Genomic DNA, 17,299 nt, shown 5'->3' with positions numbered 1-17,299 from the left:
CTTTGTTAAGGGTCTGTTTGAGTGTTCTAAGCCTAGTACATTCAAGGATTGGGTGTTAGCAAGTATCTACTATAGTTGATTGTATAACATTCAAGCCGGATTACTCCATCACGTGGAGTTTACGGCCGTAAACTAGAAATTACGACCGTAAGCTCTTGTTTGGCTGTGAACTAGCCTCTTAAGTATGATATTCCTTCATTTTTCTTCACTTCTCACACTTCCAAGTCAAGAACACTCAATTCTCTCTCAAGTATCATCAAGAACACTTCCATTTCTCGTCAAATTTTTAAGTGATTCTTTCATTTATAAGTTAATATCCTTCTTGATCTAGTAAAACCCCATGATTTCATCCGTGAATTCATCTCTTTTTGGGGTTAGATCTTCAAGAACACCAAGAACACACACTAGTTTCCTTGGGCCGTAAACACCCTAAAGTCTTCCAAAGTGTGAGTACCTCTTCTATCATCTAGTTATCCATAAGAAACACTTGATTCCTAGCCATGAAACAAGCAATTAGTGCATAATCCTCAAGAGTTTATGGCCATAGACTCTCCTTTGGCTGTAAACTCAAGTGTGGCAGTGAACACATCTTCCTTTGGCCGTAAACTCCCTTTCATACAATCACATGTGATTGTAACACTTCATTTCAAGTGTTTCCTAATCCCTAAGGTTGTCTCATTGCATGTTAGTTGTTTTAAACACTAATTACATGCCTATATATGCCATTATATGTCATTTAGGACTCGTTTGTGTCTCGGGAATTCATTCGTGGAACTTCTCATCCTTACACGAATCTTCAATTGAATCACCCACATAAGGTGAGTTCATACCCATATAATCAATCTTTTAAATGTTTTTAATGCTTTTAGGGGGGGGGGAATACAAGTTGAACACAATGATAATTGTGTAAATGATATTTGTGATCAAATCAATTCAAAAACTCTTCTATAGTTATGTTACTTTGTTGTTTATAACACACTGTTTTTAAAGTACAATCATAACTCAGTAGATAATCGAGTCTTTTCTACAAATCAAAGACAGTACAAAACAAGCATACTAGTAAACTATAATAGGTATAGTTTAGGGGTTCAGAACATACAATAATAAGAACAGAAAGGAACATACGATAGCAAGAACAAGATAACATTTATGTGAGACTACTTCACGGCTTAGCAATATACTTGTTAGGTCGCGTTTTGTAACCAGAGTCTCCTGGAGGGAGAACGGACATTGTGTGTATAGATCTATACGGGACTGACAAGCCCACATCCCGACTGTTCGCTACAGTTTGGCCGGCAGGCCAAGGGGTGAAAAATGTCATATCAGTTTCGACGCCAGCAGGTTGTCGTGTTAAACACTTGTCGATCAGTATGGTTATAACCACATCACATCTTAACCTTAATTAACAAACTGGTTTTAAGGTAGTTAGTGTTTCAGTAATTACTTTATACAATATTACTGAATACTTTCATTTTCCCATTACATTCATATAGTGATCTTCTCACATAAAAGGTAATGCAAACTATTTTCTAGTAAAGATAGTCTTAAACTTGGGAAAACTTACATCATTACAAAAGACAAATAGAACAGTCGAGTCTTAGTACATTCAATTACAAGGGGGCCTATCATGCTAGCTTTATGATTCCTCGGTAGATACATCAGGGATATATATTAATCGGGTCTGATAGACAGTAGATTGTGTGCTTTCCGCTTCATTTCATGTTCCTTGTTTGGTTATGGGCTTAGAGCAGATTCACCCAGTCTACTATCTATTCGATCTTAGCTATATATATATATATATATATATATATATATATATATATATATATATATATATATATATATATATATATATATATATATATATATTCTGTATACACCAAGTAATCATAAGGAGTACCAGGTATGGCTCAGGTCATAGTATACAAATTCAATATACCGTTTTCTAGTACAAAAACATACTTTTCAGATAGAACATGTAGTAGGCTAAACTAGAAACTTATCAGTAAAAGGGTTTAATTCATTTTATTAAACCAGTATAACTTAAATACCTTTAGTGGTTAATTCTATAATACCTTAGTTTATACATCAGGGTTATATATAATTAATATCCGATAGACAGTTGGATGTGTGCTTTCCGCCTTACTTCCTGTTCCTTGTTTGGTTGTGGGCTTAGGGCAGATTCACCCACTTAACTGTCCATTCGATATTAGATTACATATAGCTTGCATAAACTAAGTGATTATAGAAGGAACTATTATGGTTACCATTTTTACTAAAGGAAATATATAATTTTCTTAAAGAATGTTTTCATCAAATATAAAGAACTGTTACAGTTAACTCCGTAAGTACCAAATGAATACACCATGGTTATATACAGTGAAGATCTAATAAACAATGGGATGTGTGACTTCCGCCTCATTCCCTGTTCCTTGTTTGGTTGTGGGCTTAGGGCAGATTCACACAATCGATTGTCTGTTTACTCTAAATTGTATATAACTTGTATCCATTTAGTACTCATAGAAGAAATTGTAGAGTCATTTTTACTTTCAATCATCATATCAGAAAATATAGGATTTTCTGGAGGAACAGGCGAACTTTTCTAAAAGAACTTATAACTTACTTTTCATCACTTAAATACTTATGAACTCACCAGCTTAAATGTTGATCTACTCTTTCAAAATAACTTGTATTCTCAGGAAACTAGTAGACAGGTACACGCACTAGGATTCAGAAGATGGAGCATAGTAGCTTCATGTCTTGTTTTGTTATTTACTTTTGGAGTCTAACTTTTGTGAATCACATACTTTGTAAACACTTTCATATTAATGCAATGGTTGTTTGTTACTTTGATTACTATGATGCATGTGTTATGATACTAAACATGACGTCCTCCACCGCCGAACGTTTCCGCCTTTCCGATTTGGGGGTGTGACAGACATGGTCTTAAACTCTTTGCCAAGTTGTTATGTTCAGTTTATATTATCTTATTATTTGAACAACATAGAAACCAAATTGGCTAAACTACATAACTTGCTACAAACTATTGAATCAGGAATGAAGGGTAAGAGTCAAGCCCCTACCACTACTGCTAGTGCTCCCGTTCTCGCCATTAGTAAAGGCAAAGGGAAGAAGATAAAGGTTGCTCCTAAATCTAACTACACAAATAAGGTCCAAGCTGGCTCTTCAAGCAATGGGCCAAAGGCGAAGCCCAATTCAGACACTCTAGCTGTTAGTGACCCTAAAGAGGCCACTTGTTATTATTGAAATGAAAAAGGCCATTGGAAGAGGAGCTACCCCAAATACTTGTAGGACATCAAGGATGACATGGTGAAGCCATCGTCAGCATGTGTATACATTATTCAAACTAATAACTCACAATTTTCTCTTTCTTGGGTCCTTGATACAGGATGTGGTTTTCACATTTGTTGTAATTTGCATGGCCTAATAGAAAGTGACGAGGTGGAGAATGGGAAGATGAATCTTATCATGGGAAATATGCAATCTTCTCATGTTACCAAGATTGAGACTTATCAACTTATGCTTATTAGTGATGTTAGTTTAGAATTGATAATTGTTGCTATTTGTCAGAAATGACACAAAACATTATTTCATTTCATGCATTATTTAGACAAGGTTTTCGCTATGCTTTTAATGATTTGAATGGTTCAATTCTAGTTTATAAAAATGGTTTTTTATATTTGAAGCTCTACCTTGTAATGGTGTGTATGAAACTGTCACTTGTGTTGATAGCTTAGGCAATGGTGTATTTCACATTGATTCATCTAATGGTTTAGACAAGTCATGCTTGTGGCATTGTCGTCATGTGCACATTAACAAGAAATACATCGCCCAACTCCAAAAGGATAGAGTGTAGGAATTATTTGACCTAAGGCCAGATGATGAATGTAAATCTTGTCTTTCGGATAAGAAGACAAAATCACCGTTCACTAGATCTTGTGAAAGACGCAAAGGTTTGTTTGACCTCATACAGACAAATGTGTGTGGACCCTTTCATATTTCCCGCAAGAGATGCCAATCGGTTTTATGTAACATTTATAGATGATTATAGTAGATATGGCTATATTTACTTAATCAAACATAAATCAGAAACCTTTGAAAAGTTCAAAGAGTTTAAACATGAAGTCGAGAATCAATTACATAAGAAGATAAAGATACTCCAATCTTATAGAGGAGGAGAGTATCTTAGTATCGAGTTCCATGACTACCTCAAGGAATGTGGAATAGTTTCATAATTGACTCCTCCTAAGACACCACAACTTAATGGTGTGGCTAAGAGGCGTAATCAAACCTTGTTGGACATGGTTCGTTCCATGATGATCTGATCCACTCCTCCCATTTCCTTCTGGGGGTATGCCTTAGATATAGCCTCTCACATCCTTAATCTTGTCCCTACTAAAAAGGTTGCCTAAACACCTCATGAAATGTTGACAAGGAAAGTTCCCTCGTTAGCACATATCAAAGTTTGGAGTTGTGAAGCTTTCGTTAGACGAGATACTCATGACAAGTTAGAACCTAGAATGAGAGATGTATTTTCATTGGCTACCCACAAAAGTCTTTTGGATATTTTTTCTATAGGCCTAGTGTGAATGTGGTCTTTGTAGCATGTACAGGAGTCTTTCGCGTGAGAGAGCTTATATGCAAAGAGGACAGTGGGAGCACAATTGACCTTGAAGAGATTAAAGAGTCAACCAATGAAGGAGCCTTAGAAGACACTAGCATGCAAATAGAGGAAGAAATTCCAGTTGAGCCAATCGACAATTTATTACCTCTTCGTCATTCCCATTAGAGTTAGCGTGCCACCTGAGTTCTATGGTTTCCATAGAACTACAGAAGGTGATACGTTTATCGGTGATCAAACACTGGTAAATTTGGATGAGCCAACTAACTACAAGGAAGCAATGGCAGTCCCTGAGGCAGTAAACTTGAAAGAAGCAATGGACAGCGAGATCAAGTCTATGTATGATAACCAAGTTTTGAATTTGGTTGATCAAGACCTAGTCGAAAGACAGTTGGTTGCACATGGATCTTCAAGAAAAAGACCGGCATGGATGGAAATGTGCACACGTTCAAGGCACGACTGGTTGTGAAGGGCTTTACTCAAACCCCAGGGATTGACTATGATGAGACCTTCTCACCAGTGGCTAAGATAAAATCTATTAGGATATTGCTCGCCATATCCGCTTTTCATGATTATGAAATTTGGCAAATGGATGTCGAAACCGCTTTCCTTAATGGAAAGTTGGGTGAGGGTGTTTATATGAGTTAGCAAGAGAGTTTTGTTGATGCAAAGTTTCCTAATAGAGTGTGTAAGCTTGATAAATCCATTTATGGACTGAAACAAGCATCTCGCGGGTGGAATCTTTGATTCCATGAGAAAGTCAAAGAATTTGGTTTATCTAGAAGTAAGGATGAGTCCTATGTATATGTCAAAGCTAGTGGGAGTATAATAACTTTTCTAGTGTTGTATGTTGATGACATACTACTTATAGGAAACGACGTTCCAACCTTGCAAGAAGTAAAATTTTGTCTTGGAAAGTGTTTCGCTATGAAGGATCTAGGAGAGGCTGTCTATATTCTCGGGATAAGGATTTTGAGAGATAGAAAGAGAAAACTAATTAGACTTAGTCAAAGTATATACTTAGACAAGGTACTAAAGCAGTTTAGTATGGAAAATTCTTAGAAATGAGAGATACCTATTCAAAGCAATGCCAAATTGAGTAAGACACAATGCCCAAGTACATATGAAGAGATAGCTGAAATTAGTCGAGTCCCTTATGCTTCGGTTGTAGGATCGATCATGTACGCTATGACATGTACTCATCCTGATGTGTCCTTTTCTTTGAGCATGGTTAGTCGTTATCAAGGAAATCCTGGCAGAGCTCATTGGACAGTAGTAAAGTACATTCTCAAGTATTTGCGAAGGACAATAGATATGATTCTAGTGTTTGGAGGCTGTGATACGTTGAGAGTAACCGGGTATAGTGATGCCAACTTTCAAACAGATAGAGACAACTTTCATTCTCAATTTAGTTGGGTATTTACATTAAATGAAGGAGCAGTTACTTGGAAAAGTTCCAAGCAAAACACAGTGGCTGATTCTACTTGTGAATCAGAGTACATAGCAGCAAGTGAAGCATCAAAGGAAGCAACATGGTTGAAGAACTTCATCGAAGATCTTGGAGTTGTCCCAATCATTCAAGAACCAATGGAACTTTTCTATGATAATGAAGTAGCTTTTGCTTTAACCAAAGAACCATGAGATCATGGAAAGTTTAGACATAGCGACATAAAGTACCATTATATCAGACATAGAGTTGAAGAAGGTCATCTCATAGTGAAGAAAGTCTCATCAGAAAATAATCCTGTAGATCCTCTCATAAAGGCCCTGAGTAGGATTAAGCACAGACATCATGCTATGAGCATTGGATTGAGAGATGACATTAGTTTTAGTAGTTAGATGATTAGTTTGAAACTTGTAACAAAATAAGTTTAACTAACTTTTGGTGATTAAATAATAGAGATTATTTATAAGTTTGTTTACTGCCTTTGTCAATTATTTATTCTTGTGTTTCATTTTTCATGTCTTACTTCCCGAATACTTTAATTATTCAAATTCCACATTCAGTCATACTTTGGGAAGTAAGTAGTGAATTAAGATTGTCATGAATTGGATTGTAGATTGTCTAAGGAGGTTAGACATAGCAATTGTATTTCTACAACATTAATAAGTACTTAGAAATGGAGATTTAAGTATTGGATAAACCCACGCTCAGAGAATTACTTCATGGATTACATCACGAGTAATTCTTAGACGATAATATCTTATATTCTTGAAATGGAGATATATGAGTTGTAATTTACAAGTCGGTTGTGCATTGGTGTTGCGAAAACATATCAATAACATGATGTTATAAAACACAGTATCATGTATGATTTGATGAGTAAAGGATACAAGCATATAAGTCAAAGTTTATTCGTTCCTTTCTTTAACGGGAAAAACGATATCTTTGGGCCTCTTGGTGATTTGGTGTTGACTTATAGTGTTGGTCCCAGCCAGGACTCAATTGATGTGTTTAATTTTAAGCCTTACATCGTCATCGCAAATCAAGAAATCGGGAAACAAAACTTGGACAATTAGATTTATTCTAATACATGTCTCATGTCCGGATGATATCTAGAAGAACGGAGGAATATTTGATCAATTATCTTAGGACCAATGTGTGTTTGTTTCAAAGTTCGACAGTTGCTAAGGAAGCACTTTTTGCTGTCTAATTTAGAAGTTATACTGGTAATTTCAGTTATAGACTTATCCAAGTGGAAGAGTGTTGGATTGGGTGTTTAAGCCAATAACTGAATTAGTATAATCTTGAATTATTATCAAAGTCCTTTTCGGTTGCCCTCAAACCTAGTAATTGAATAGGATGTTTTTAGAGAGATAGACTGATTTATTAATTTATTATGAGATTAATAAATTATTTAGAAATAAAAATAATTGAATTTATTAATATGTTATGAGAATAATATATTAATTAGAAATCATATTATTTAATTAATAATTAATTAGAATTAATTTCGTGATTAATTGGATTAATTAAAAGTGCATGGACTGTTTGGTTATTTGTTGAAACTTGAAGCTAGAAGGCTCTAGAACCTCATGGAATGAGTTGAGCGAAAATTGGCTAGAGATCATCTAGAATTTTCGTCCAAGGGTGATTGGATAGGTAGACAAGGCAGTTTGATTATTATACTGATTAATCTATGCCTTATCCCAAAAATCCTAGCTTTGGCCCCAAGTTTCCTTAAGCTATATAAACAACCCCTAGCCTTCAAATTTCGGCTACCACTTCATTGTGAAGAGCCTAAGCCAAAAATTACATATCTGCTCTCCTCTCTCTTCAAGGAGCCTAGCTTCTAGGGTTGGGTGTGAACCATAAGAGGCACGACACTTCTGGTGCTCGCTTCTAAAAGCTTTGAAGAAAGGATTATTGATTGTTTACTACAACAATCATCAAGGTATGTAATCTTCCTCATGAATTCAAATTTCATTAGAAAAATGCTGTAGCTTGATAGTTCATAGTATGTTGCCTTCATGTGAAAGACATAGATCATTCTTAGGTTGCATGTCCCCTAATCATTTAACTATTAAATATTTTTCTACTTAGAGCATAGTTTTGTAATCTACATTTTCCATCAAAAACAATGATTTGTGCATATTTAGCCATATATTTCGATTAGAATTATATTACTTTTTGGCTAATTTGTTACAATTTATGGACAAAAGGTACTTAATTATGTTTGAATTGTATTTTCAGTCTAAAAGAAGTGCTCGGAAGCAAAAGGAAGCGGGAAATGCAATCGGGAACTCGGGAATTGAAGGAAGAAGAAAAAAAGAAGAAAAGAGTCAAAATCCTGAAGGACTCGGCGAGTTGGACGACTACTCGATGAGTACCCACGAATGTTCGCGAAGCAAATATAAAGTCCTTGCCGTATACTGATTCTTAAAGGGGACTCGGCGAGTCAGTTACCTACTCGGCGAGTAGCCCCTGTTTTCTGAAGCCTATAAATAGAAGCCAATTGCCGAATTAAAACCTCTCTCTGGAACCCTTGGGGAATATTCTGTGATTAAGGTGCTGCTGGAACTTTGGAGTTCGTGAAGACAACCTTATACTTCAACTTTAAGGAGATTAAAGGCAAATTTAGTATACTCTTTACTTTATCTCTTATTTGAACAATGTTTGAGTTATTAGATCTTGTTTGTGAGTTACTATCTGCTGTAATTATGAGCTAAACCGTATACCTTCTGTTTAGGGTAGATAAATTTACAACTATGGATTGATTTGTCGTTGGATTAATTGTTTATTGGTGAATTTTGTTTTATTAAGCTTGTTAAAGAACCTTATGCATTAACCACAACTATTTTCTGTTAATTAACAAGTAATTAAGCTGCATGAACATCTCTTAATTGCTTATCTCATATGATTTATGTGAAAACATTGTTATGTGCCTAGAAATAGCGAACGTGAAACTAGGGTTAACTAGAAAATGGGTAAATTAATGTGTGAGCTTGTGTGATAAACCATCAACAAGAGGTTAATTGAATTAGTAATTTGATTAGCTAATTACAAGTCTTATTTAACCCGAATAAATAAACTAGGAAATTCATTAGTTTAAACACTTGATCACTGCTTAAATTAATCTATTTTCTAAGGATTGGTAATAGCGAATGTGAATCTAATCACTTTAATCGGTAGCCAATAACAATTAATCCATTGCACTTGCCATAAAATCAATCATAGGAGTAAATGAATCGAACCTAAACAGAAGCTTCCTTATTATTGAATTTAGTTGGTTTTTACTTGCTTTAGCTGTTAGTTATTTAATTTGTGTGTTAGTTAATTTGTTAAGTTTCTAGTCTTGCAAAACTAGAGAAAACCTTTTACTCTTATTACTTGTTTTAGTTAATTCTAGTTATTAGTTTAATTACCGTTCCCTGTGTTCGATACCCTGCTTAGTCAACTATACCACCAATTGATAGGTCCACTTCCTTTGTGTGTCTAAATTATATCTTAAAATTAGGACTAAAACTAGTGCATTTATATACACATCAAGTTTTTGGCGTCGTTGCCGGGAAACGGTTCAAAAATTAATTCTAATTGCTAGTGTTATCGATTCTTTGTGTGAGATCAATCTTGCACAAAGTTACTACTTTGGTAATTTGGTTATTAGGATTAAGTATTAGGTTTTCCTGTTTTTAAGTTACTGCGAAAGATTGGCTGAAATCACTCCCTCCAGGATCCATCACTACTTGGGCTAAAATGCGTGAGCAATTTATTGATCAATTTTGCTCTCCCTCAAAAATATCAAAATTGAAGAAAGTCATAGCCAATTTTGAGCAACAAGCTGGAGAATCACTTTATGAGGCATGGGAGAGATACAAAGGCCTACTAAGGAACTGCCCACACCATGATCTAAACAGTCAACAAGAAGTCTCCATTTTCTATGATGGAGTAAATGTGACAACTAGGCAACTCCTTGATTCGCAAGGACCACTCACAAAGAAAGCACCCCGGTGATAAAGGCCCTAATTGAAGAATTCTCTAAGCACTCTAGAGAATATCATAAACCGAGGAATGACTTAACTCGAGGGGCGGTGAATTCTATTACTGATGACATGGCAGCAATGATGGCAAAATTGGAAAGCATGGATCGAAGAACAACTAAGATGGACCAATCCATCCATGCCATTAGAGTGGGATGTGAAAACTGTAGAGGGCCTCACCTTACTAAAGATTGTGACCTTGACGAAAACGGGAACCGAAAAGTACAAGTGTGCTATTCAAGTGGTGATTGGTATGATGATAATTGGCGAAAACCCAAGAAAGAATGGCTACCATATGATGAGTACCAGAAGGCAAAGGAGGAAACGTATAAGCAAAAAGAAAGAGGTTTTTATCAAACAGAGGAGTCGGTGCAAGAAAAGAAATCAGACTTGGAAGATATGCTTACAAGATTCGTAGCCGCGTCCGAGAAAAGGCATAACGATGCCGATGCCGCGATAAAAGATTAACAAAACATGTTGAGAGAACATCAAATTATGATGAAAGATCAACAAGCTCTGCTTAGGAATCAACAAGCATCTATTCTCAACATAGAAAAGCAGCTAGGTCAACTTGCACAACAAGTGAACGAGAGACGACCGGTGGACTTCCTAGTAATACAGAAAATAATCCAAAAGGCGCGCATATAAACATCGTGACAACTAGGAGTGGGAAGATTATAACTCCTCTGGCCCATATTCAGAAAGAAGATCCTAAGTTGGTGCAAGAGGAAGAAACAGAAACTGACAAATCGCAATTTCCCGATCCTACTCGTCGAGTCGTAGACATGGACTCGACGAGTCCCCCACCTGAACAGAAAAACAAACCTCCTGTTAAGCCATATCAGCCTCCACTGCCATTTCCAGCTCGATCCAGACAAGAAAAGCATGATGTTGATTACCAAAAGTTCCTGGAACACATAAAGGCCCTTCAAATTAATATGCCATTCATTGAGGCGGTTGCACAAATGCCAAAATATGCCAAATTCCTAAAGGAGCTTCTAACTAATAGAAAGAAGACGGAAGAGGTGAAGAAAGTGGTCTTAAATGAAATTGTTCGGCTACCATGTTGAACAAATTACCTAAGAAGAAGGGTGATCCGGGAAGCTTAACCTTGCCCTGTCAATTCGGAAATTTAGCTAGTATTCATGCATTGGCTGATTCGGGGGCAAGTGTAAACCTCATGCCATATTCATTCTTCAAAAAATTAGATCTTCCAGCTCCAAGGCCAATTCGAATGGCAATTCACACAGCAAATAAAACGTTCACATTTCCAAGGGGAATATGCGAAGATCTATTGGTAAAAGTTGATAAGTTTGTATTCCCCGCGGACTTCATAGTACTAGACATGGAAGCGGACCCTCAAGTCCCAATCATACTTGGAAGACCTTTCCTCAACACAGCGAGTGCTATAGTTGACATGCGAGATTCTAAACTTACTCTTCGGGTGGGAGACGATTCAGTTACATTTGGAGTTGATCAAGCAATGAAGCATGCAAGGTATAGTGATGACACGGCATTCTCGGTTGATATGTTGGAAAAAAGACGATCCAAACAAGTCCACCGTCACCTTTGAAGAAGAATTTGATGCTGAAAGAGACCTGATGGAGATAGAGAGACTGCTCGAGGAAGCTGAATATAATGATCTAATCAGAAGTGCTGAAAGCCCGACTCGCCGAGTAGCATCCACCGACTCGACGAGTCCATTCGAAAAAACTCGATCAGACGCAAATTTTTCCTAGGGCTCGACGAGTCCCCTCACTGGGCTCGACGTGTTCAGCATTCAGAACACGAAATCTGAACTAAAAATTCTACCGGATCACTTGGAGTATGCATTTCTTGAAGATGGCCAACAAAAACTAGTAATTATAGCTGCGGATCATTTACTCAATCTCTGATAGCCCATGGGTAAGTCCGGTGCAAGTGGTACCGAAGAAAGGAGGAATGACGGTGGTTACCAATGAAGACAACGAGTTAATTCCAACAAGAACAGAAATCGGGTGGCGCGTTTGCATCGACTATAGAAAACTTAATGATGCTACATGCAAGGATCACTTCCCGTTGCCATTTATTGATCAAATGCTAGAAAGGCTTTCCGGTCATCTATATTATTGTTTTCTCGATGGCTTTTCGGGGTATTTTCAAATTCCAGTCGACCCACAAGACCAAGAGAATACCACTTTTACATGCCCAAGTGGAACATTCGCATATAGACGCATGCCTTTTGGGTTATGCAATGCACCAGCTACTTTCCAAAGGTGCATGATGGCCATCTTTCACGACATGATCGAGAAATTTATGGAGGTCTTTATGGATGACTTCTCGGTTTTCGGGTCATCTTTTGAAGATTGTTTATCCAATTTGGATTTAATGTTAGCTAGATGTGAGAAGACCAACCTTGTCCTTAATTGGGAGAAGTGCCACTTCATGGTAAAAGAAGGAATTGTGTTGGGACACAAAGTTTCAAGGAAGGGGATAGAGGTGGATAGAGCAAAAGTTGATACTATAGCAAAATTGCCACCTCCAACAAATGTAAAAGGGGTAAGGAGCTTTCTTGGCCATGCAAGATTTTATCGTCGCTTCATTAAAGACTTCTCAAAGATCACTAGGCCTTTGACTCAACTACTCTTGAAGGACGCTCCATTCGATTTCTCTAAAGAATGTCATGAAGCATTTCATTTATTAAAAGAAAGATTGACCACTACTCCCATCATGATAGCCCCAAATTGGAATCTTCCTTTCGAGCTAATGTGTGATGCTAGTGACTATGCAGTGGGAGCTGTTTTAGGGCAAAGGGTTGATAAACATTTTCAACCTATCTATGTCACACCCCCGAACCAGACAGCGGAAACGTCCGAGGGCTCGCGTGACTCAAATTGAATATCATCACAATGAATATACATGAAACACAACATAAACTTCACCATTCATTAATACATTACAACTGACATTGTTCACATCAAGTACATTGTTTAAATATTACATATTCATATCATAAATTGTTTGAAAGTTTTTCAAAGCATAACACCCTAACATACTTGGTATTACTCTTCAGCTTACCTGTTACCTGAGAATACAAGTTATTTTGAAAATGTCAACATATGGAATGTTGGTGAGTTCATAAGCAGGGTTGTTATAAAAATGTTTTGTGTAGTTTATAAAACCCAGAAAATCCGATATTTTCTGAAAAGACAAGTGTTTATACCAAAGTGTGAAGATCCATAAGTTGGTGCATGAATGATTTCAAAACGTGCATAAATGAGAAGTTTTGCATTATAGTTATTGAAAAGTACAAGTGAATGGTATTGATTTCCTCGAAAAAACCCGATGTTTTCCGATAAGATAATATAATTGATTCAAATTGTTATACCGTCACAACGAATGATTATGATTTTCCTTGATTACTCGGATAGTATTGGATTTATTTATTTATGTGAGTCGTTATAACCATGCATGATAATGACTAGTTCGTCTGTCTTGGCATTCTAATGAACGCTGGAATTGATCTTAAGATTTTGTCACCCTAGACTGGCCGAGTCTAACTGTAGCGAACAGCTGAGGTGTGGGGGAGTCACCCCCGTATAGATCTATACACAAACTCTCGTTCTCCCTCCAGGAGACTTTGATTATAACTACAGACTACGAACGACACTTAGAGGTGTCGCCCGTTATTACTCACTTAATCCAAACGAAATTGATTACCACTAATTAACGACCTGTATTTGTTTACTTAAATTGAAGGTAAGCCTAACAAACGAGGAGAAGAGGATTACAAAGTCCTGCTAATTACATGTGTTATTTAAGGTTGTTGGTTATACGAAGGACGCGTTGGCCCATTTCACATTTGATTTAATTGAATCTTACTAGCAATGCTAATGGGCCACTAAGGCCCAATAGCACATAGAAGCCATTGAGGGTCCCTTAAACATGTAATTGGGTCACAGGAGGCCCAATAGACATGTGTTATTATTGTTAGGCCCAAAAGTCATGTCAATGGGTCACGAAGGCCCAATAAGCATGATTAGGATCTTTCAAGCCCAACTATTTGAATATTTACTTGTTTTAGGTATAGTATAATTGTCGGAAGTTTGATTGAACAATTGTTAAATTCGCAATGGCACGAAACTTGTCGATTGTTTATAACGATATTTGAAAATATATGTATATTCTTCATTCTATTTTCATAAGTTGTAATTTGGTATTTTTGACCCAAATATCTTAATAATAAAATAATTGACTCAAAATATTGGTTTGATCCATTCAGCCCTTCTTTAATAAAAATGACAATTTTAGTCCCTTATTTAAAAAAAGACATTTTAGGCCCTTAAACCATTTTCTTGACATTTTTGACCCATAGACTTGTTTAAGTAATGTTTTTAGCTCAAAATTTACTCTTTGGCAGTTTCAGCCCCTTCAGTAAGGAGTTTTTCGGTTAAAGTCCAAGCTTTTTGCGACTTTTACAATTTTGGCCCAAATTCCAAAAACTTTACATTTTTTATCCTTTTTGGAAAAGAATCATTTTTAAATCCCTGAAACAGTTTCGATTGCCCTTTTTACCCCCTGTTTTGCGAAATTTACCATTTCAATCCCTTGAAAACCATATTTTCGCAATTTTTGGGCCTATGGGCCGAAAAGCCCAAAAATTGGCCCATTAAGCTACAAATTACATTTCTAGTCCTTCAAAGAGTATAATATTCATAAAAACATTTATTTTTACTGTTTTGACTCTTTTGGTCCTTAAGAAAACCATAAATGACAACTTTCAACCCAACTTTTGTTTATTTGACAATTATAGCCCAAAAATGAGTTTTATGTTGCAATATGTTTATTATAACCCTAGAGGGTAATTTTCCTTGACTTGTTTAGTGTAATATATCTTAGATCATGTTTATTTTCCTTCTTGTGTCATAGATCTCAAGGTTTCTTTCATTTTTGTTGCATATTTACCACATAAACACATGAAATCACACATAACATAGATGAAATCACACATAACATACACATACACATAGATCTACACATTTTACTTGTATTCTCCCCCATAAAACTTATGAAAACCGAAAATAGAGGGGTATGAACTCACCTTTTCTTGTTTTTTTCGATTTGAAGAAGAAAGGGAAGAGTTTGATGCTATTTTTCGGCCCTAGCAAGCTTTCTTGGGTTGATTTCGAACTTAAGGAGCTTCTAAGGAGTAGATCATGAAAATTGTGTGAGTTAGGAAGAAGTTTTGATGAAATAAAGAGACTAGGTTATGGATCTAAACAATAACTTACCAATGATGATGATTATTGTGGAATAACCTTCTTGAAAAGCCCTAGCTCTCGAAAATTTTGAAGGAGAAGTGAAGAAGTTGTTGTGAGTTCTTGAGAGAAGCTTAAGTGAATTGTGTGTGTGTGTTTTTCCTTTGGCCGAGAGATAAGAAGAAGAGAAAGAGAAGAGAGAGAGGTGAAAGGATGGATTGCATGGAGATTTGTGATGGTGCATGGAAGTCCATAAGGTAATAAGGAGGTGGCTAACCCTCCTTATTTCATTAATTTCTATTTTTTTTGTTTTCCTCTTGGGCCGAGAAAGAGAGAAGAGAAAAGAGGATTTGGGCCTTTTGTGCTTAAGTCTCCTAATGTGAAGCCCAAGTTAATGGTTTTATGCCCAATGGGCTCTTAAGGGGTTTTACGGCCCAATTTGTATAAGAGAATGGGTTTTATGGCCCTTTAGGGCTAATTAGATTTGTTATGGCCCAATAAGGGTATTTTATTTCATTCTAGGCCCATTATGGCCCAAAATGAAAGTGGGTCCAATTAGAGCCTATTTAAGAGTTCTAAGCCCAAAATAGTCAAAATTGGAAGCATATTGGTCCATTGGGCCCAATAAGAAAATCCTAGTCCAAAATGGACTTAACCCGGGATTTTTAGGGTTTCCAGTTTTTTTTTTTACTATTTGAATGTTTGTATAGAGTATCTGATGGAATTTTGTGGTCATTGAATAAGCACCATACATGTTTTCAAGTTTTAACTACAATGTTATCTTTGTTAAGGGTTTTACAAAGCATCAGAATTCCCAGTTGTGACAATCTACTATGCAAGCAAAACTTTGAACCCAACTCAAGAAAACTACTCTACTACCGAGAAGGAGCTACTAGCGGTGGTATATGCTTTTGATAAATTCCGACCATATTTAGTCTTATCCAAGACAACAGTTTTTACCGACCATTTTGCCCTTAAGTATCTTTTTGCTAAACAAGATGCTAAGCCAAGATTGATACGTTGGGTCTTGCTTCTACAAGAATTTGATATTGAAATAAGAGATAAAAAGGGAATGGAGAATGTGGCTGCCGACCATTTATCAAGATTAGAAAACTCGCATTTGGAGGAATTGGAAGAAAACAAGATTGGAGATGATTTTCCCGATGAATATCTTTTGGTAATAGCAGGAGAGGTGTCATGGTTTGCGGATATAGCTAATTACTTAGCAACTGAATACATTCCAAAAGACTTAACCCGCCAACAAAAGAAGAAATTCTTTTCAGAAATCAAGTACTACTTTTGGGACGAGCCATACCTTTTCCGAAGCTGCGCAGACGGGATGATACGAAGATGTGTGTTCGGGAAAGAGAGTCGGGAAATCTTGGAGCATTGCCATAGCGGGCCCACTATGGGACATCATGGAGCACATTATACGGCTAAAAAGATTTTTGATATTGGTTTCTATTGGCCTACAATTTTCAAAGATGTTGCTTAATATGTCAAAGAATGCGATTCGTGCCAACGAGCGGGGAACATATCATCCCGGAACGAGATGCTCCAACATAATATTCAAGTTTGTGAGATATTTGATATTTGGGGGATTGACTTTATGGGTCCTTTCCCAATGTCAAAAGGGAATAAATATATCCTAGTGGAAGTCGACTACGTATCTAAATGGACGGAAGCACAAGCTTTACCTACTAATGATGCTCGAGTGGTGGTGCGTTTTCTTAAAAAGTTGTTCTCAAGGTTTGGAGTTCCTAAAGCTCTTATTAGTGAAGGGGGCACTCACTTTGCAAATGATCAATTAGCTAAGGTGTTAAAAAGGTATGGTGTACACCATAGGTTTTCAACATCCTATCATCCACAAACAAGTGGACAAACTGAAGTGACGAATCGGGCATTAAAAAGAATTTTGGAGAGATCGGTTGGAGGAAAT

General features: G+C 36.6%; 1 protein-coding gene and 1 non-coding gene across 2 annotated transcripts; one reads left to right on the top strand and one right to left on the bottom strand.

Moving 5' to 3' along the window:
* Positions 1-9,887: 9,887 nt before the first annotated feature.
* Positions 9,888-9,994, bottom strand: LOC145123088 (small nucleolar RNA R71). The gene has a single exon (XR_013714967.1). It is a non-coding gene; the product is annotated as a small nucleolar RNA R71 (small nucleolar RNA).
* A 1,192-nt stretch (positions 9,995-11,186) lies between these two features.
* On the top strand, positions 11,187-11,696 carry LOC145121905 (uncharacterized). Its single transcript, XM_079057588.1, has one exon. The coding sequence runs from the start codon at positions 11,187-11,189 to the stop codon at positions 11,694-11,696; it is 510 nt and encodes a 169-aa protein (XP_078913714.1).
* The last annotated feature ends 5,603 nt before the right edge of the window (positions 11,697-17,299 follow it).

The sequence above is a fragment of the Lactuca virosa genome, chromosome 6 (assembly GCF_052849685.1).
Source record: "Lactuca virosa cultivar CGN04683 chromosome 6, Lactuca_virosa_CGN04683_v6, whole genome shotgun sequence".
Taxonomy (NCBI): domain Eukaryota; kingdom Viridiplantae; phylum Streptophyta; class Magnoliopsida; order Asterales; family Asteraceae; genus Lactuca; species Lactuca virosa.
Note: the sequence above shows the minus strand (reverse complement) of the source record. Positions and strands in the feature narration are given on the sequence as shown.

Coding starts and splice junctions, on each gene's coding strand:
- LOC145121905 (XM_079057588.1), top strand. CDS start 11,187: ATGTTGAACAAATTACCTAAGAAGAAGGGTGATCCGGGAAGCTTAACC.